This window comes from Ostrea edulis, chromosome 6, assembly GCF_947568905.1.
Source record: "Ostrea edulis chromosome 6, xbOstEdul1.1, whole genome shotgun sequence".
NCBI classification, from domain to species: domain Eukaryota; kingdom Metazoa; phylum Mollusca; class Bivalvia; order Ostreida; family Ostreidae; genus Ostrea; species Ostrea edulis.
This window is the reverse complement of record NC_079169.1, coordinates 71,818,332-71,841,021: the sequence shown is the minus strand read 5'-3', so window position 1 is coordinate 71,841,021 and position 22,690 is coordinate 71,818,332. Positions and strand designations below refer to the sequence as shown.

The 22,690-nt window shown below is 34.5% G+C and overlaps 1 protein-coding gene across 4 annotated transcripts in view; it reads left to right on the top strand.

The window, feature by feature from the left end:
• LOC125645763 (tRNA (guanine-N(7)-)-methyltransferase non-catalytic subunit wdr4-like) overlaps nt 1–15,726 on the top strand; it is a 66,957-nt gene extending 51,231 nt beyond the window's left edge. For all 4 annotated transcript variants that reach the window (XM_048871583.2, XM_048871582.2, XM_048871581.2 and 1 more), the window contains 6 exons: nt 551–663; nt 3,865–3,922; nt 10,301–10,437; nt 12,681–12,873; nt 14,126–14,207; nt 15,055–15,726. In XM_048871583.2, the coding sequence (XP_048727540.2) occupies nt 551–663; nt 3,865–3,922; nt 10,301–10,437; nt 12,681–12,873; nt 14,126–14,207; nt 15,055–15,206 (735 nt within the window). In that variant the 3' untranslated portion in view covers nt 15,207–15,726. The remainder of the gene's footprint in view (nt 1–550; nt 664–3,864; nt 3,923–10,300; nt 10,438–12,680; nt 12,874–14,125; nt 14,208–15,054) is intronic.
• Nucleotides 15,727–22,690: the final 6,964 nt, after the last annotated feature.

Below are 22,690 nucleotides of genomic sequence, written 5' to 3'. Positions count from 1 at the left end.
TTCACGGTTTTAAGAAGTGACTTCAATCTGAAATAACCCAGTATGATGTAGGATAGGTGGGAAAATGACAACACGTAATATGGAAGGATTAGTACATGTGACATATTATATTGCCTCTCGCCCTCTCAGTACTGATCATAAGCACAGGTTACTTATTTTAGCTTACTTTATGCGTATCATTGAAATTAATTGTGTAGATACAGATTGAGTTCAAATCTTGACAGCAGATACAAGCAAGATGAAACAAACCAAAGCTGAATTAACAAATGTGAAAGTACTGGATTAATTTATTAAAAAGTTTCTTATGCAGAAGGATAAAATAAAGCATGTAATTCATGATAGTGGTATCTCAGAAGAAATGTATAAAAGCAGCCCAGTCGTATTAGATACAAAATTAGAATGATGTTTTTAGCAGCCTAGTCGTATTGGATAGATAATTAGACTGATGTTTTTCGCAGTACAGTTGTATTAGATAAAAAAAATTAGAATGATGTTTTTAGGAGCCCAGTAGTATTAAATAGAAAATTACAATGATGTTTTTTTCTTTCAGCTCACTACGAAGGAAGATAGATATGTGGTGACTGCGGATAGAGACAATAAAATAAGGATCAGCAACTACCCCAACTCTTTCAACGTCCACGCATACTGCCTACATCACACAGAGTGAGTAGTGATACACACAAACTGCCTACATCACACAACATCCACACACACACAGTGTCTACATCACACAACATTCACACACACAGTGTCTACATCACTCAACATCCACACACACACAGTGTCTACATCACACAACATCTACACACACAGTGTCTACATCACACAACATCTACACACACAGTGTCTACATCACACAACATCTACACACACAGTGTCTACATCACACAACATCTACACACACAGTGTCTACATCACACAACATCTACACACACAGTGTCTACATCACACTACACATGTACATCTACACACACACAGTGTCTACATCACACAACATCTACACACACACACACAGTGTCTACATCACACAACATCTACACACACACAGTGTCTACATCACACAACATCCACACACACAGTGTCTACATCACACAACATCCACACACACAGTGTCTACATCACACAACATCTACACACACAGTGTCTACATCACACAACATTTACACACACAGTGTGTACATCACACTACACATGTACATCTACACACACACACAGTGTCTACATCACACAACATCTACACACACAGTGTCTACATCACACAACATCTACACACACAGTGTCTACATCACACAACATCCACACACACAGTGTCTACATCACACAACATCTACACACACAGTGTCTACATCACACTACACATGTACATCTACACACACACAGTGTCTACATCACACAACATCTACACACACACACACACACACAGTGTCTACATCACACAACATCTACACACACACAGTGTCTACATCACACAACATCCACACACACAGTGTCTACATCACACAACATCCACACACACAGTGTCTACATCACACAACATCTACACACACAGTGTCTACATCACACAACATCTACACACACACACACAGTGTCTATATCACACAACATCTACACACACACACAGTGTCTACATCACACAATATTTACACACACAGTGTCTACATCACACAACATCCACACACACAGTGTCTACATCACACAACATCTACACACACAGTGTCTACATCACACAACATCTACACACACAGTGTCTACATCACACAACATCTACACACACACAGTGTCTACATCACACAACATCTACACACACAGTGTCTACATCACACTACATCTACACACACAGTGTCTACATCACACAACATCTACACACACACAGTGTCTACATCACACAACATCTACACACACAGTGTCTACATCACACAACATCTACACACACAGTGTCTACATCACACAACATCTACACACACAGTGTCTACATCACACTACATCTACACACACAGTGTCTACATCACACAACATCTACACACACAGTGTCTACATCACACAATATTTACACACACAGTGTGTACATCACACTACACATGTACATCTACACACACACACAGTGTCTACATCACACAACATCCACACACACAGTGTCTACATCACACAACATCTACACACACAGTGTCTACATCACACAACATCTACACACACAGTGTCTACATCACACAACATCTACACACACAGTGTCTACATCACACAACATCTACACACACAGTGTCTACATCACACAACATCTACACACACACACACAGTGTCTACATCACACAACATCCACACACACAGTGTCTACATCACACAACATCTACACACACAGTGTGTACATCACACAACATCTACACACACACAGTGTCTACATCACACAACATCCACACACACAGTGTCTACATCACACAACATCTACACACACACAGTGTGTACATCACACAACATCTACACACACACACAGTGTCTACATCACACAACATCCACACACACAGTGTCTACATCACACAACATCTACACACACACAGTGTGTACATCACACAACATCTACACACACACACAGTGTCTACATCACACAACATCTACACACACACACAGTGTCTACATCACACAACATCTACACACACAGTGTCTACATCACACAACATCTACACACACAGTGTCTACATCACACAACATCTACACACACAGTGTCTACATCACACAACATCTACACACACACACAGTGTCTACATCACACAACATCTACACACACACACACAGTGTCTACATCACACAACATCTACACACACACAGTGTTTACATCACACAACATCTACACACACAGTGTCTACATCACACAACATCTACACACACAGTGTCTACATCACACAACATCTACACACACAGTGTGTACATCACACTACACATGTACATCTACACACACACACAGTGTCTACATCACACAACATCTACACACACAGTGTCTACATCACACAACATCCACACACAGTGTCTATATCACACAACATCTACACACACAGTGTCTACATCACACAACATCTACACACACAGTGTCTACATCACACAACATCTACACACACAGTGTCTACATCACACAACATCCACACACAGTGTCTATATCACACAACATCTACACACACAGTGTCTACATCACACAACATCTACACACACAGTGTCTACATCACACAACATCTACACACACAGTGTCTACATCACACAACATCTACACACACACACAGTGTCTACATCACACAACATCTACACACACACACAGTGTCTACATCACACAACATCTACACACACACAGTGTTTACATCACACAACATCTACACACACAGTGTCTACATCACACAACATCTACACACACAGTGTCTACATCACACAACATCTACACACACAGTGTGTACATCACACTACACATGTACATCTACACACACACACAGTGTCTACATCACACAACATCCACACACAGTGTCTATATCACACAACATCTACACACACAGTGTCTACATCACACAACATCTACACACACAGTGTCTACATCACACAACATCTACACACACAGTGTCTACATCACACAACATCCACACACAGTGTCTATATCACACAACATCTACACACACAGTGTCTACATCACACAACATCTACACACACAGTGTCTACATCACACTACACATGTACATCTACACACACAGTGTCTACATCACACAACATCTACACACACAGTGTCTACATCACACAACATCTACACACACAGTGTCTACATCACACAATATTTACACACACACTGCAGCTGTTATGATGATTGTTAATTTTTTCTCTCTTTGTTTTTTAAAGCTATGTATCAAGTCTTGCATATAATGAGGACCCTGAGGTCATCCTTTCAGGCGGTGGGGTAAGTCGTCTTCCCTATTTTTCCTCATTTGCACTTCTACATATGGTTTGAAGGGATACAGTTAGGCCGGGGATTATAGGAATAATCATATGCTCTACATCCTTCCATCGCCCTCCACCCATTAAACAGCATTCTGTTGCAATAATTTAATTAATACAAGCGACAGTATTTTTATTTTCATGAGAATGTAAACTTGGAAAAGTTTAGTAGTACACTTTGAAATAAATGTGAAATCTTCAACATATGTATATATATTTTCTCTCTCTCAATTCAGTACATCAGTGTATCATTCTTGTTCACAATGTAAATTATTAATATTTGTCGTTGTTTGGTGGTGTGTGATATTTGTTTATGTACTATACATCTCTTGATAAAAAGATGTATCGAAAATTTGAGGTTTAGTAATCAACAGTGTTGTGGCCTTTTCAGTGCTTATATATCTATATCTATATATCTATACATAAAAGTTTTGAGATATCACAGTACATGTTTTTTCTCTGTGAATCTGTAGGTAAGAATTGTAATTTGTAGATACCTTATACAATGTTGATGCAATTTTATTCAAGTGATTTAAACTCCATGCATTATCTCAATTGAGAAAAATCGAACGATGTCCGGGAGTAGTACTGATTTTTAAGAGGGGAGTATTTGAGCCAGGGTTTAAGAATAAACTTAGTCAAATACAGAGGCACAGAGACAGGATTAAGTCACATTCGGTTGTCAAGAATAAGTTACTGGTCAGAGATTAATTTTTCAACCTTGTGGGGTAGCAGAGATACTAACAGTGTTCATAGAAATGTATTGCATTTTAGAAAAGCTGAGAGCACACAGTGTGTTCAGAGGGGAAACCAATCAATGAAAAGTATTTGTAATACAGGGTTTTGTTTATTTTACCAAAGGGACTTTGTCTACAAGATAGGTACCCGTCATCGTATTTCAGCGAAACACACCCCTACGTCCCATCTGTTGCACTGGCTGTACACAAAACATTTGAAATTGTTTAACTCCCAAACAATAACTTTATACAATTTTGTCAAGCCTTCACTGTAGCAGATCATTAATTGTTAAGAATAGATGTATATGTCACCGTAAGCAAGATAGTAATCTTTCATGAACAGTATATTGAAGTATCATTAAAAATCTACCAGCTTATGTCCTTAGGAGAGCCAAATGTGCTATGCAAACAACCATATTCATTTCTTTAAGATGTTAAAGTGTTTACAAGTAAATTTACCTCCAACATCACTAATTAATGATTTAGATTGTGCTGAACTTTTTTTCCAGAGAGAAAGAGTGAGGGGGTAGAGAGAGAGGTTTTAGTCATTCAATAGAATGATGCGTTACATTATTTTTTGGTATATAAACTGTAACTAGTTACACATTATGTTATGTAACAGTTTATGGTGCTAGCCTATTTTTTGTATAAGTGAATCATTCTTGATATCAGTAATTCAAATGTTTGATGTCAACTATTTCTTCATATCTTGATATCAAAATTTGATTTATCAACAATTCAAAATTTTTATGTGAAAAATACAGACATAATTTCTGATATTGAAAAATTGAATTACAATTAAATCAAAAGCATTGATATTTCTTGATTTCAACATTTCCAATTATTGATAAGAAATATTTGAATTGTTGATATAAAAAAAATATACTAAAATGAATTGTTGATATCAATAAAATCATTTTTTTATGTGAAGAATTTATGAGAGATGAGGAAAATGGTGAGTGTTTGGTTTATATTCTGTCAAGTTAGAATACTGCATATATGTAGGAACCATGCATGTTTATGTTCTTGCTGAAAAATCTTTTGCAAGTAAAAATCTTCATAAATTACAGGTACATTAGTAAAGTTTTGCAAAATGCAAGCACTTTATGATAAATGGACAATGATGAAGGTGTGACAATGTTAATAAAGTTATTTCAATGAAGTCGTTGCTTATCTTTTTCCTTTAGCTAATACCTGAGCTTGTCAGATAAAAATTTGTCCATCATCGGAAGACAATGAAAATAATGTGGGGTGTTTAAAAATCTTTTTTTTTTCCGGAAACAATCAACTTAAAAACCATAACTTTCACAGAAATTTACTAATATAAACTTTCACATAGGATTATATAAGAATGCCTTTTACATCTTTAAAAAAAAAAAAAAAAAAAAAAAATAAAAGGGTGAAATTAAAAAAATGGATCAAAGTAATATGCATATATTCTTATGTGGCTTCATGTTCTTTCAACCATGACCCTGGGGCCACAAAAGGGGCTCAAAGTTTAAATATAAATGTATTTAGATTTAAGAAAGGGAAAAAAAACCACTTTAGGAAAATCTATCAAATTAATGTGAAAACATCCTCTGGTAGTGTAGATTTATATGTTCACACCATGACCTCTGTGATCTGTTCACACTATGACCTCTGTGACAGGTTTGTGGCACAAGAGGGGGTGAAGAAGTTTTACATTGGAATAAATAAGTTGTGCATGTATTAAAAATGCAATGTATCTTAGAAAAATTCTTTACTTTTGGACATCAAGGAGGCAAATTGTTTGCTAGATCATAATGAGCATTGAGCCCTCTATCAAAATTGTGAAATTCATGACCCCAGGTTATTGGTACTGTTCTAGGGTGGGACTAGTTTGGTCATATACATAATTTATTTGAAAATACAATAAAAAATCTTTTTTACTGTTGTACATCAAGCAAACAAACTGTATGATTATTTTGAGCAATTTCAAATTTATTGCCCCGGGGCTCATTTTACAAAACAACTTACGACTTTCTTAAATTGTATTACACAGTTATTACTTTGAATGAATGAAGTAAAACTTTTCTAGGACTTAATTTTTAACATTTTAAAAAAAATATTTTGCATTTGATGTGAATGATCTGATAGTAAACTGGAAAATTCGAGTGTGTAAAGTTGGTCGTAAGTTCTTTTGTAAAACGTGCCACTGGGTTTTGGGCCCCAGGGTAGGGCTTAGTTGATCATAATTCATAATTTTATGTTGAAAATGCAATACATTTTAGAAAATCTTCACTCCTGGACATCAAGCAAGCAAATTATTATAGTGAGAAATGAGCTCTCTTTGAAAACTAAAAAAATCATCTGCCCTTTTAGAACTTAACTAGAAAATGACATTTTATTGTGATGTATTGTTAGTCACCTACAAAAAAACTGAAAATTATTAAATGTGTGTTTTAGTTATGTTTTACTGATATGTCTATCATCTAGTACAAAGGATAAAGATGTATAAAAATCACACAGCCGGTAACACAAGGAATTCTAAAGAGTAAAGCTGCATACTCAGATGGCTGTTCAGGCCCCTGGGCTTTCTTTTTAAATCTTCTTTATTCAATAACCTCATGGACAAGACAGTCTTACTAACATGGAGGAGTCCTCACATAGAGTAGATTCAATTTTCTTTATTCCAAGATTCTGGAGCCAGAGAAGATTCACAGCACATGTTTAAGGATTTACACTTAGTGTCCCCGAAGCATGAGTGACTCTTTTTTTTTTGTAAGAGCAACACGACTCAGGTTAGTGTGGTGGCCCATGGGCCCTTTATTCGAAGATAATCATGCTAGCAATCATAGTTCAGTTTGTGTTAGCATGTAAAATATAATCAATCATATTACCTAGAGTGATTTCTCTGTGTACACTGTGTGATTAAGTGAGTTTTTTTTCCCCCCCAATTACACCACATGACAATTTTAAGCATATTGGTTATGCGAGTTAATCCAACAGTCATGGAATAATATTTGTACCGACAGAATTCTGGGTGAATAAAAAAGATCACAACTGGTGCAGAAAACTAATTCTCTGGTCGGCAGCATCTGACCACATATTCCTCCTCCATTTTATTCCTGCGGGAACTCATTGCATTCTGGTCCATTTACTATTTCACTCTTGTATCTTTATGAAATGGTCATGGTTCAGATAGACTGCAGCCCAAAACATTCAGATTACACCTTATATATGTATGGGTGTACAAATAATAAGACACATATTTTGTTGCATTCTAGAAATGTCTTTCAATTTATAAAAGATTTAAAATTCAAGTGACCCTGCACAGATAAGTTCTGACAGTATCAATTTTCGTGAGAAATCAGTTTTCCTTTCTTTTTTTTTTAAAGACAAAGTTCTGTGCCTCACAGACCAAATTTATACCCACCATACATGATATATTTGAAAAAGAAAGGTCTGGAAAAATTCCAAGACTGCAGCTATTGTTATATGAAGAAGGGTAAACATGACTATATGTAAACCAGATGCTACAGTATGGATCCAGATAAGAGTATTTTCCTTGAGTTGTTTAAACACTGTGTGGCTGGACTAATTGTCTCCCAGCTCCAGGACACAATGTGCAGTGTCACATCAGCTGTATAGGGTTTCCTTCTGATAAAACAGTGGCGACATCCCGTGGCTTTATTCCACTAATGTATCACCGTGGCAATCACCTCATTGTGGTCAAACCAGTGAATGACTCCTACAATTTGAACAAATTAGCGGTATTTGGGGATTTTTGTCACATAATGCAACTAGGTCCTCTTTCATATTAAATTGTGTCTATTAATTACACAACAATACTTTTTTTTGAAGCACATTAGTGTGTGGTGAAATTGGATCAGGCTAATTGGAGAGAAATATGTTTCAGATCTAGGATGAAGATAAGCCTCACACAATTTAGGGCATGGTTAGGCTTTAGTTTGCATTTTGCTCAGGCACTTAATTACTTAAGTTACCTGGAAATTAAATTACACAATAAATCAAATTTTATACAAATAGAACTATTCAATTTTTGTGTTTTAAAAAAAGAAAAGAAATATATTTTTTGAGTTATTTTTCAGTGTTGATAATAAATCAAAAAACCTTCTCTAAATAATGATTATGGCCGTACTTGAACAGTTTACTAGTGTAGAAAATGAAATTATATTTTGACTTCTTTGCACTTTTTAACAACACAATCAGCTACTATTAAACATAGTCAATATCAAGTTCCTTGAATTATTTATTTTGTGCTGTATACTGTAGAGTTGTTACATTTTATACACCTGGTCATGGTCAGCTGTGTCACACAGTTTTTCATAATTTGAATCAACAAAATCTGACAATATTTCTTAGCCAGACCAAAAACAACCCCCCAAAAAACTTGCAATATAAACTAAAATCCAGACACTTCATCTTTAGGGGGTCCATCACAGTTTTGATAATTTGAATCACTACTGAGAAAATACTGCAATATATCTCAGCCAATCAAAATAACTACCTACAATAATTGTGAACAGAGAATATTTTGTTTTGGTTTTGTTTTTTGTCATTTTTGATTTTATCTGAAATGGGTGAATTTTAAACTGGGCATATATAGATTTATTCATTACTTTAAAGCAACAATAAACAGCTAGCATATAGAGAATTTAAGATTGAGTGAAATGGCTTTTGAGTGCATATGGATGAAAATAAGACAGGGTTAAAAATAACCCTGTATGCAGTATATGTTGATACTCGAGAGCTTTTGGGAACAGATCTGGGTATGTGTGTATCTTAACACACCCCCCCCCCCCAGACTTTGCTGTAGACCCACTGGAGGCCTGAAGGCCACTCCTAGACCCCCTAAATCATTTTTGAAAATCCTTGAGGGTTATGAATTAAGATGCTTTACGCCAACATATGTCGTGAAGCGTGTTAGAGTTTCATGAAAAGTATACTGGCATGAAGTGTTGCAGTTCATACCCTCATGTATTTTCAAAAATGAAATATCTTTTTCATATTTACATTCTACTTTCATTTCTGTTGGAATGCCCGTCTGTTAAAGTAGATGTGCTATATTTATCAAGATTCGTACGCACATTGTTCACAACTGCAGCGCATTCATGAGGAAATGGCTATCATTAATAATTTGAAAAGATATCAAAGGAAAAAACATTGCAAATGTAAATATTTTCCAATAGCCCCTTTCCCACTTTTCTATTTTACTCCAATGCTTGTGCACATATACATGTATAAAACATCAATAAATTGAGAATTTTAAATTCATGAAACATCAGTAACATTTTAAGATGATTTGTTTTCTCTTTGAGCAGATCATTAGAGGATTATTGTAAAAATTTAACAGAGACTGACTTCTGAATTGACTGGATGGTAGAATTATTGTAAAATTTTAACAGAGACTGACTTCTAAATTGACAGGATGGTAGAATTATTGTAACATGTTAACAGAGACTGACTTCTGAATTTACAGAATGGTAGAATTATTGTAAAATTTTAACAGAGACTGACTTCTGAATTGACAGGATGGTAGAATTATTGTAAAATTTTAACAGAGACTGACTTCTGAATTATTGTAAAATGTTCACAGAGGCTAACTTCTGAATTGACAGGATGGTAGAATTATGGTGTGGAATCTACATGGTCAAGTACTTTCTCAGACAACTTGTTCTGAAGGGGAGACAACTCTAGCTGTCAAGAAAATGATATGGGAACAGAATTTGAAGCTCCTTGTGGTGATTTTTTTTCAGTAAGTCAATTGAATAGAGCAGAGAGGAGAGTCGTGATTTTTGTCCATCAGTGATCAATTTCACATCTATTAATAGTTTTAATTTCAAATTTAATTAAGATTGTCCAACATTCTTTTCAATGCCTCTGGTTTACCAGATGGAGACATCTAGTAATTATCTGACTGCTCTGTCATCTTGGTACATCTGTCCCATCTGTCAAAGTCTCTTTTTAAAGTTTTACACCCCTTGGGTTCTGAACTTTAGTTTTGACAAAGTTTATTTTCCCAACATACTTTTATATTCATATATGGTATCCAAGGACTTTTCTAACGTACACTGTCAATAATTAATGATTGTTGCATTGGAAAAAGAAATACATGACTCCATTGAGATTCGAACAATGAACTTTGTATTGAAGAATTTAGAGGTTCTGCAGTTTATCACTGTGCCACGATGTCAGATGATGATTGTAAATAAAAAGTATGTAATAAAGCCAATACAAAACTTTATTATACATTTATGAACAAATAATCCTTGGGTGGGAGTCATTGAACGTTATTGAGTGATGCGAGTCATTAAACTGATGTAACTTTAAGGTAACCCAATACATAATTAGCCCAAGAAAATTTTCATCAAAGGAAATCTAGATATTGATATTGAAGGGTGTCAACTTTAGGAGATTTTTGTAAAATGATCAAGTACTTTTAAAAAGATGCTGCCTAATTGATTTAACATTGAACCCAATGGAGAATACATGTTATTTGATATATGTATGATAAACCAGGACAATTTATCAATTAAGTGAAAAGTGCATAAAACAGTTGTTTATCATAATCTATAAAGAAAGCTATAGGTCACTAGACAAATTAGGAAGAAATTTTTTCTCATTTTCAGCAAGGGCAGATCACATTAAAAGAAAGTAACTGAGAATAAATTGTTATAAAACCTTTCTAACATTTAAATTGTATCAATGATAACCTTTCTAAAATTTGTATCAAATGGTTTAAACCATCAATATATTGTGGATTTACAATTAATTGTGAAAAACTGTACTATTATGTATCAGATATATCAATATCTTCAAAGAAACTTCATAGGTGTGTGTTTGTGAAGATTTAAACAACAACCGATACCTAAAACTGTAGGAACCACAAAGTGGATGCAAGATCAAATACAAAAATTTGATAAAGCACTGAAATGACCAACGACACAAATAATTAGATTGTCAAATTTTTTAGATGACCTGTCCCTTAAGCTTCCTCAGGACCTAGCTTCCTTGATCCCTGGAGGTCACTAGAAATTAATCTTTTACATAGAACTGCACTGTATGTAAGGCCATTAAAATGAGACATCTAAATCTCAGAAGAGGGAGTGAAAAATAAAGAAAATAGTCTCATCTCTGTAAGATCAAAGTGTCACAGGTGAGCCTTGTCAATGGATGTATAGATTATATGGTATTAGTAGTACCTGTAATTGTAGCCAGTAGTGGGCTCACTATTTATATGGTACATGTATTAGTAGTAAATGTAGCCAATGGGCTCACTGTTTATATGGTATTAATAGTACCTGTAAATGTAGCCAATGGGCTCACTGTTTATATGGTATTAGTAGTACTGGTAATTGTAGCCAGTGGGCTCACTGTTTATATGGTATTAGTAGTAAATGTAACCAGTGGACTTACTCTCATCAGGGAGATGAGAGTAAGCGAATCGGACACCTGGCTTGCGAAGATGCACATACCGGTAATACTTGGATCAGGCAGAGATAGACTCCTTTCAATTTTCAGATTTATCAGCATAGTCCTTGTGGAGTTATGGGACTTGGAATGTTTTGATATAATCAAGTCATAACACTTTCTATGACACTTTTTAACTTGAGAAATTTTTCACAAAATGTTGAGGTAATGCTCAGATGATGAAGAGGAAGAGTTTTATTATTAAAGAGTTATGGGACTTAGATTTTGTTTAATATGTTAATTAGATGATTTTAGATGACACAGCACTTTCTATGGCATGTGATATCTTCAAGTTCAGAAACCAACTATGCCAATTCAACTACCCAACCAGATATATGTAGTTAAGTGGTAGAGCATTCATTATGGGGTCCTCTCTGACTTGTCAGTTTTATAGTCTGATATTAGTAGTAATTGTAGTTAATGGGATTACTCTCTGTATGCTATTAGTGATTTTTTACAATTTTTCTATTTCTTGCACCATATCAATAATCAAATAAATACAGGTCCGTGTAAAACTTGTGATTTTAGTTCTCCCATTGTACAGCTGTACACACTAGCCTCAGATGCTGCAGTTCTGAATCACCACCAGGATGTACAGCTGACCAGCCCCGTATGGGACATTAGCTTCGACTGTAAGGGTCAGCTATGGCTGCTACAGGACCAGGAAGGGGACACAATCCAAGTCTACAGCTGTCAAAGAACAGAACAGGGCACAATAAAGGTGTTGATTTGTGGATATAAATCGTTGAAATTCTATGATGAGAGTTTTATGTAGTTGGAGTAATTGTGGATATAGTGGTGAAATTCTATGAGAGTTTTATGTAGTTGGAGTACCGGTAATTGTGGATATATATCATTGAAATTCTATGAGTCTGAGTTTTATGTAGTTGGAGTAAATGTGGATATACCAGTGAAATTCTATGAGAGTTTTATGTAGTTGGAGTAACTCAGTACCAAAAGAATATACCCTCATCCATAGAAAAAATTTGTATCCTGTTCATTCTGAAAATCTAAAATCAGCTCATTATTTGCAAGCTCAGCAAAAAAAATCTGGAAAATGGTGAATAATTAGAAATTTTCCAAAGTTTAAGAGCAATAACTTGGGTGAAAATAGGTCAATCAACTTAAAATACAAACTTGATTTGTAAGTCACAATATAATGAGACAAACCCAAAAAACTCAGGTCATTACATGTAGCTACAAGCACAGCAAACAATTCCAGAAAACTGAATGCTTAGAAATTTTCAAAGTCTAGGGGGTGAAAATAGGTCAATTGATATGAAATGCAACCTGATCAGTAAGTCATCAGTATAATTAAGAGATATACCAAATATTACCTCATTATCTACAGGCACAGCAAAAAATGTCTGGAAACAAGTATGATGGAGAGAATGGCGGAGAGAAAGGAGTAACACTATATGCCCTGAACATTTCATCACTTCTTTAAACCATGTGATTTTTTTTGCATCTGTTACAAGTTTTCAGCTAGAATTCAGAGTTCCAAGAACTATAACTCTGAAAGAACTTGCTGTAAAAGATCATATACAGTATGTGCTGAATTGGTAGGTAAATGCTGAATTAGTAGGTAAATGCTGAATTAGTAGGTAAATGCTGAATTAATAGGTAAGTGCAGTCTGTGTAAGTAAATATTCTAGTTTGGATCCACAGCTCAATGTACATTAATCACATATACATCTAGTGAAAAAAGAACTATGTTGAATTCATGACCGTTACTTCCACCCAGAAGTAAAGAGGGGTGGATGCTCCGCATTAAGTTGGGAAGCAGTCATCTGATTAGAGTAGCTTTAACAACTCCTTGTTCTACAAGTATCCGAACACAAAATGTGTCAGAGGGGCTTTAGTTGTTGATGAGGAAATCTTTGTCAACAACACATGGCAGTGTAATAAACTTGAAACTTGGGACACCTTTAGCAGCAGGATCTAATTAATCATGACGGTATTGTTTGTTTAAGGTGGAACAGATAGATTCAACTCATCACTGCGTGGAAAACAAAGTGTTAGACGTGTTCAATAAAGACTGGCCATTCTTCATAGGTTTGTCACTAACTTGTACCAGTCTGTCAAATCATTGGTAATAAAGAAAGATAAAAGATGAAACATGTGCGCTGTTATTTCATATCTTAAATATTACTGATACATGTATTAGCTATGGCATTAATTAAACATATGATATTTATGCTCATAGAATTAAAAGTAAAATTTCTCAAATGCAAAATTTAAATAATAATAATAATAATAAATTGAAGTGCGTTAAGGGGAATGTTTCACGATTTTCCCCAAAATTTTATTTTTCACTTATAATGATCAAAATCTACTGTCTAATATGTTTTAAAATTTCACATAAAAATTAAGGTTATACATTATCACAGAAGCTCATTTTAGAGCGTTCATTATTTGTTTGTAAACAAAGATTGCAGTACGTTATTGTTTACGAAATTTTCAAAAGAAATGGATATCGATCTAAGTTTATTATAACTTTCACATTTCAAGCATTCTTCGGTAAAATGTGTCATCTAAAAGTTAAAATGTTCGACCATGCAAAATTAAGATGCTTTATATTACAAAATTAATATTTCACTTGTTTATTTGTTTACATAAAAAGACTCGAGTCTTTGTTTACATAACACATATTTAAGGCTAAAATATAGCTTTTATTCTTGCATTCAGATTTGAGAAGGTCAAAATTTTAGTTGTCAACATTAAATGAGTTATACTTTTAATATCTAACATAAAAAATAAAAAATATTTTGTTAAAAAATCGTGAACCAGTCCCTTTAAATAGCAATTTTTTTTCACATGTATAGAAATGAATAACAAGTTAAGAAAAATTACAAAAATCATGAAATTTTGTTATAAAACCTATGTTTTTTTTAAATCTCAGTTTCAGAAAAGGCTCCCGACTTGTCCGTTGACTTCAAAAAGAAGGAGACACCAGATAATTACTCCATTTATCTGCAAAAAAAGCAAGACCGCCTTAATCTGACCACCAAACAGCCATCAGAACCCCAGACCAAGAAAGTGAAAACCAGCTAACACAGAAAAAGCAAGACCACCTTAATCTGACCGCCAAACAGCCATCCAAACCCCAGACCAAGAAAGTGAAAACCAGCTAACACAGAAAAAGCAAAACCACCTTAATCAGACTGCCAAACAGCCATCCAAACCCCAGACCAAGAAAGTGAAAACCAGCTAACACAGAAAAAGCAAGAGCACCTTAATCTGACCGCCAAACAGCCATCCGAACCCCAGACCGACCCAGAGAGAGAGAGAGAGAGAGAGAGAGAGAGAGAGAGAGATTGTTGCAACAGAAATATGTTGATGTATTGATATTTGAAAATTGTATGATGAATTTGAAACAGGTGTTCGGTATATCTTCATCTTTATTGTCTGTGTATTGAACCTATGAATTGTATTGCAGTTTAGCACTATTAAAATACATAGTAACATAAAAGATATTCTAACGAAAAAAAATGTGTGTATATTACACAAACCCTGTAATTGTTCAATATTGGTAATTTGCATATTCTCATCTTGATTAAAAACTGTAACTTATCATGAATTGTTTTTGTTCTATTTGGAAATTGTATTACATGTTTGAATAAGGGTAAACACCTATTATACATACAATGTGCATATTGTTAATATTGAATTCATAGGGTAATGTATAATACAAAATACGATGGTATCATTTCAGTTCATTTCTTTTTCTGTTTAGATCTATGATAAACCATTTAATTTTCACTTAGGAATTTTTGTTTAAGAAATTATCACTCCTTCAACACATTAGACTTGTCAATAAACTAAGTGGACCTATGGTCGGACTTAACTCGTCGCTTTGTCATGCTAATGGGTAATTTAAAATGAATATAAAAATCTTTAAAATAATGCATTATCATGATCTCCCGAGATTTATAGTAGGACATATGTTCAAAACAAATCAGTTTAGGTAGAACACGGTAGAACAATACACATATTATTGCGGTGACTTCCATGAATTATAGCCAGAGAAAGGCTTTCCATTCTTCCTAATTGTGCCGCTTTCTCGTTTTTAATGCGCTTACACTGTGAAGCACATCGTTTTTGCTTTCCCACCATTTTCTGAAAACACTTTACATGAATAATGATTTCTCTTTACCTTAAAACACAAAACACCCGAAAATAAACAAACGCTAATTAATAACTGATATCACATAACCAAACACATTACCAGCTAATTCAAACAATTGCGATGGAAATTTTATATTTCTTCGACCGCATTTTCAACCACTGTTGAATTTGAATAGTTCTATATTTACGGATTATTAACATGGTAGGCCTTTTAGTAATATGATGCAGCGGTTTTGTCAGTTTGATAACGCATTGATTAGCCTTTTCTGTTTTCGGATTTCACACCTGAGACTCGTGCAATTTATGATTGTATAATTGGTTTGGTTGTGGATATTTTAAATTTGACATCATCTTTTATTTCATGTCTTTGTGAATTAAATGGATCGACGTTTGCAGAGGAAAGTACAAAATTCTAGATGTGTACCGCACGAAAACTCGAAATATGAAGTATAAAATTTCCTTGTAATAAAAACACCTTCAATTTTTTTTTAATAATCACATTTTAACACTCGTGGCTAAAAGCAACCTGATTTAGTACTGTCTCATGTGTAGGCGAGCACACGATATAAAATTCATGACGGGCGTGATCAAATATCTGATAGATACATGTATTCACAAGATTAGAATGGCCATAATCTTATAATAAAAAATATATATGATTGAGTAGGTTTTGAAGACCAGCAGGAATTGTCTTTGTTTTTCCTCTTAATTACTAACAAAAAATAACCCACCTGCCCATTTCATCATAATTATCATATTTTTCATAAGATATGAATTATGACAGTGATGATTATGACTGGATGCCGTTTCGTCCGATAGAGTTGGTGGACATGTTTGAAGTGAAAAGAGAAAATTTGATAAATTGAAGTTCATCATTCATTTTTTAACGAATTCATGAAACGTGTACAACTGACTTGAATGACAAAGAAAGAAATTCGGTAGGAAAATTTTCCTTTCATTTGTTTCAATTCAGCTTTATTTAAGAAGGAATTTTTGAAAAATGAATTCATGTAGAGCACGACTGTCGTTTAAAAAAAAACACACACCCCAAAACAGAACGGGGTCATATAACTCGAAGATGTGTAACGACAGGATCATATATAGCACGATTGTAATTTGAACATAATGTATACAAAAAGGGTCTTACAAAACACGATTATAATTTGAACATAATGTATACAAAAAGGGTCTTACAAAACACGATTGTAGTCTGAACATAATGTATACAAAAAGGGTCTTACAAAACACGATTGTAGTTTGAACATAATGTATACAAAAAGGGTCTTACAAAACACGATTATAATTTGAACATAATGTATACAAAAAGGGTCTTACAAAACACGATTATAATTTGAACATAATATATACAAAAAGGGTCTTACAAAACACGATTGTTATTTGAACTTAATGTATACAAACAGGGTCTTACAAAACACGATTGTAGTTTGAACATAATGTATACAAAAGGGTCTTACAAAACACGATTGTAGTTTGAACATAATGTATACAAAAAGGGTCTTACAAAACACGACTATAATTTGAACATAATGTATACAAAAAGGGTCTTACAAAACACGATTATAATTTGAACATAATGTATACAAAAAGGGTCTTACAAAACACGATTGTAGTCTGAACATAATGTATACAAAAAGGGTCTTACAAAACACGATTGTAGTTTGAACATAATGTATACAAAAAGGGTCTTACAAAACACGATTATAATTTGAACATAATGTATACAAAAAGGGTCTTACAAAACACGATTATAATTTGAACATAATATATACAAAAAGGGTCTTACAAAACACGATTGTAGTTTGAACATAAAAAGGGTCTTACAAAACACGATTGTAGTTTGAACATAATGTATACAAAAAGGGTCTTGCAAAGCACGATTATAATTTGAACTTAATGTATACAAACAAAGGGGTCATGCATATTAATTTTGAAATGTAATGCATAAAACAACAGTGTATGTATACTACTCCCCCCAACCACCCTTTTGATATTTTTTTTTAACAGCGATAATTTCTCCGAAAAGTGTGGATTTCCCGTGTATGTCATCCTTCTTTAGATCTATGTAATCTTTTCACGCTTTTTGTAAGCTTTAGAGATTGGCCTTCTACCGGTATAATAAATTAAATTCTATCATACTAATAGAAGGTCAATCTCTAAAGCTTACAAAAAGCATGACACGATTACATAAGTCGAAAGAAGGATGAGAAATACAAGGAATCCACACATTTCAGAGAAAATATCGCCGCAAAAAAAAGGCCCATAGGTCACAACGCCCACCTGAGTCACCTTGACTTATATTTAAAGATTTTCCCTATATATTCGCATGTAAAACTTTGATCTCTATTGTGGCCCCAACCTACCCCCGGGAGCCATTATTTTTTACAGACTTGAATCTGCACTATGTCAGGAAGCTTTCATGTAAATGTAAACTTCTTTGACCCAATGGTTGATCTTTAAAGATTTTCTCTATATATTTGTATGTAAAACTTCGATCCTCTATTGTGGGCCACATCCCACCTTTGGGGGGCCATGATTTTAACAAATTTGAATCTGCACTATGTCAGGAAGCTTTCATGTAAATTTTTACTTTCCTGGCCCATTAGTTCTTGTTAAGAATATCTTTAATTAAAGATTTTCCCTATTGTGGCTCCATTCTACCCCCGGGGGTCATGATTATAACAAACTCCAATCTGCATTGTGTCAGGAAGCTTTCGTGTAATATGTACTTTCCTAGTCCAGTGGTTCTTGAGAAGATTTTCAAATACTTTACCTATATATTCGCATGTAAAACTTCGATCCCCTATTGTGGCTCCATCCTACACCCGGGGGCCATAATTTTAACAAACGTGAATCTGCACTATGTCAGGAAGCTTTCATGTATATTTCTAATTTCCTAGCCCATTGTGTTTTCAAAGAATGTCCCTATATATTTGTATGTAAAACTTTGATCCCCTATTGTGGCCCCATCCTACCCCCGGGGGTCATGATTTTGACAAACTTGAATTTGCACTGTTCAGAAGCTTTCATGAAAATTTCAGCTCTTCTGGCTCAGTGGTTCTTGAGGAGATTTTTAAATGATCCCACCCTATTTTTGTGATTATCACCCCTTGGAAGGTGCATGGCCCTTTATTTGAACAAACTTGAAAGCCCTTCACCCAAGGATGCTTATGACCAAGTTTGGTCGAAATTGGCCCAGTGGTTCTGGAAAAGAAGCTGAAAATGTAAAAAGTTTACAGATGGACAGGCGACGGACAACAGGTGATCAGAAAAGCTCACTTGAGCTTTCGGTTCAGGTGAGCTAAAAAAAAAGGGGGGGGGGGGTAATGTAGTATCCATACATCAGGTGCATGTGAGAATCACTAGACAAGAAAAGTAATATAAAACCTTTCAGACATTGTGTATGATTTAAATTGTTTGTTTGCTACGGGGGAAAAACTCTCTGATGCGTTTCATACCGATTGTTGGGCTGTTCTTGGCACACTAATTTTGACTACGAATAATTCCATTTACCTGATCACGATATAGGGTTCACGGCGGGTGTGAACGGTTGGCAGGGGATGCTTACTCCTCCTAGGCACCTAATCCCACCTCTGGTATATCCAAGGGTCCATGTTTGCCCAACTCTCTATTTTATAATGCTTATATAGGAGTGAACACTGCTCATTATCTTCACCTTTCATACTGATGTTGATAAATTTGATTGATGCAATTAGATGCAAGTATCTACCTTTCATATCATTTTGACTCAAGGTCTCGTTAAAATTGAATGACTTAATTTTTTAATAACTAGAAAAAAATATTTTCAAGAAAGCAAGGCCTCAATAAATGCAAACATTCTAAAGTTGTATGGATTCACCCCCCCCCCCCCCTCCCGCCTTTGAAATTATAGATTCTGGGGTTAGGAATGGGCTAAGACGGGGATGAAATTTTAAATAATATTTTAAAACATCACCTCCAGAACAGCAGGGCCTCGTATGTAATCTTGATAATGAAACGTCTCCATGCATTCTACATAATAGATTAATACTTTCTAAATAAAATTTAACAAATACGTATATAAAGATTGCTTTTCCATAATTATGATGTATATTTACATGTATAAATGCTATCATTAGTTTATATTCAAACCAATCTTATCTTATTAAGTTTTACTACTAAGAGGTGTTATTGTACCAAAACCTATAGAAACTATTATTAACAGTCGCTATATGATATGTAACTTTTTACCAAGAGATTTTTATGAAATTATAATTTCTTTTAAAAATATATCAAAAAACATGCTGTTCCCATAGACTTCAATATAAAATTCTAGGTGAAATGAATCAAGCAGTAATAAACGTTTTGAAAATTCCTAAGATGGATTATTTTATTTGATAAACCCTTGAAAATGATACCGTGATTACAAAAATCCCGCCATCCATTTACTAAATAGGAAATATGGTCTTGAAGGAAGACACCTACCGCTAGTACATCAGAGATGGGGTCCTGATGTTGTTCATTACTTATTTACAGAGAAGGAGTTATGATGTTGTTCATGACTTATTTACAGAGAAGGGGTCCTGATGGTGTTCATGACTTATTTACAGAGAAGGGGTCCTGGTGGTGTTCATGACTTATTTACAGAGAAGGGGTCCTGATGGTGTTCATGACTTATTTACAGAGAAGGGGTCCTGATGGTGTTCATGACTTATTTACAGAGAAAGGGCCCCGATGGTGTTCATGACTTATTTACAGAGAAGGGGTTCTGATGGTGTTCATGACTTATTTACAGAGAAGGGGCTCTGGTGATGTTCATGACTTATTTACAGAGAAGGGGCTATTGTGATGTTCATGAGTTATTTACAGAGAAGGGGTTCTGATGGTGTTCATGACTTATATACAGAGAAGGGGCTCTGGTGATGTTCATGACTTATTTACAGAGAAGGGGTTATGATGGTGTTCATGACTTATTTACAGAGAAGGGGTTGTGATGGTGTTCATGACTTATTTACAGAGAATGGGTCCTGATGGTGTTCATGACATATAATATTTATAGAGAAGGGGTTCTGATGGTGTTCATGATTTATTACAGAGGATTACGGAGTGAACATCAATAATCAACTTCTTGGAAGAAACAGAACTCGTGATATTGAAGTTAAGATAAATTGAATTTCACACATTAATTTTTTTTTATATTACTGGATACAATATGATTTTTAAACATTTTTACTGACGATTTATAACAATGTTATATATGTCTCTGATTTTTTTCATGAAACAGATAGTGTGAAATATAAACTGATAAAACTTGGGAGACTTGTTTTGTTTTCTATTATACACTGCATAGGCAGTGATCAATCATATCATAAGGTCACCTGGAAACAATGCTCCCCCCTCTCTCTCTTACTTCGAGGACATATAATATATTAGGATTTATTTATTCCAAATTAGGGCCCTCTTGGGCATACAGCATATATAATTGTTGATATTTCTATGTGTGATTTTACAATACTATGTTTATAATAATAATGAGAAGGAAAAGAAGAAGAATGCACTGCGATAGTATTAGCTTAAAACAATGTTCATAACACGAGACATTTTGAACATGGTAATACTTATTGTATTATATGCAAGTACCACCGTGTATCCCAATGCAAAACAGTCAGAAATGCACAAATGAAAATAAAATAAAAAGTCATAATACATATACGTTTGTAATTAATTATAATAATAGTAAAAGGTAGTATATTTTAAAGTACGTGTATATGATTTATACTCCACTGTGATGTAAAAGATACCCTGGGACGGTGCATGGGTACTAAGTCAACATGTCATGCTTGTCATGGGTCCATATGTATAAGCATATTGGTTTCAAATGATTCATACATTTATATTGGTTCTTTAATCAAATCGTAAAGGGAGTATTTTTCATATTTTAAATCTATTCATGTAGAGATTAGAAAAATGTCCACACTGTTGTTTTATAATTTTATAAATGTTCTGTCTGAGCGGGTTACAATTTGAACATTAAATTTTTTTAAAAAATGTCTAGGGATCCCTGTGTAACGACCTCGTTCTGTGGTGAATTGTGCGCTGGTGTACGTAATCTTGTAAGTGTTGTACGTTGTACGCTGATGTACGTAATCTTGTAAGTGTTGTACGTTGTGCGCTGATGTACGCAATCTTGTAAGTGTTGTACGTTGTGCGCTGATGTACGTAATCTTGTAAGTGTTGTACGTTGTACGCTGGTGTACGTAATCTTGTAAGTGTTGTACGTTGTGCGCTGATGTACGTAATCTTGTAAGTGTTGTACGTTGTACGCTGGTGTACGTAATCTTGTAAGTGTTGTACGTTGTGCGCTGATGTACGTAATCTTGTAAGTGTTGTACGTTGTACGCTGGTGTACGTAA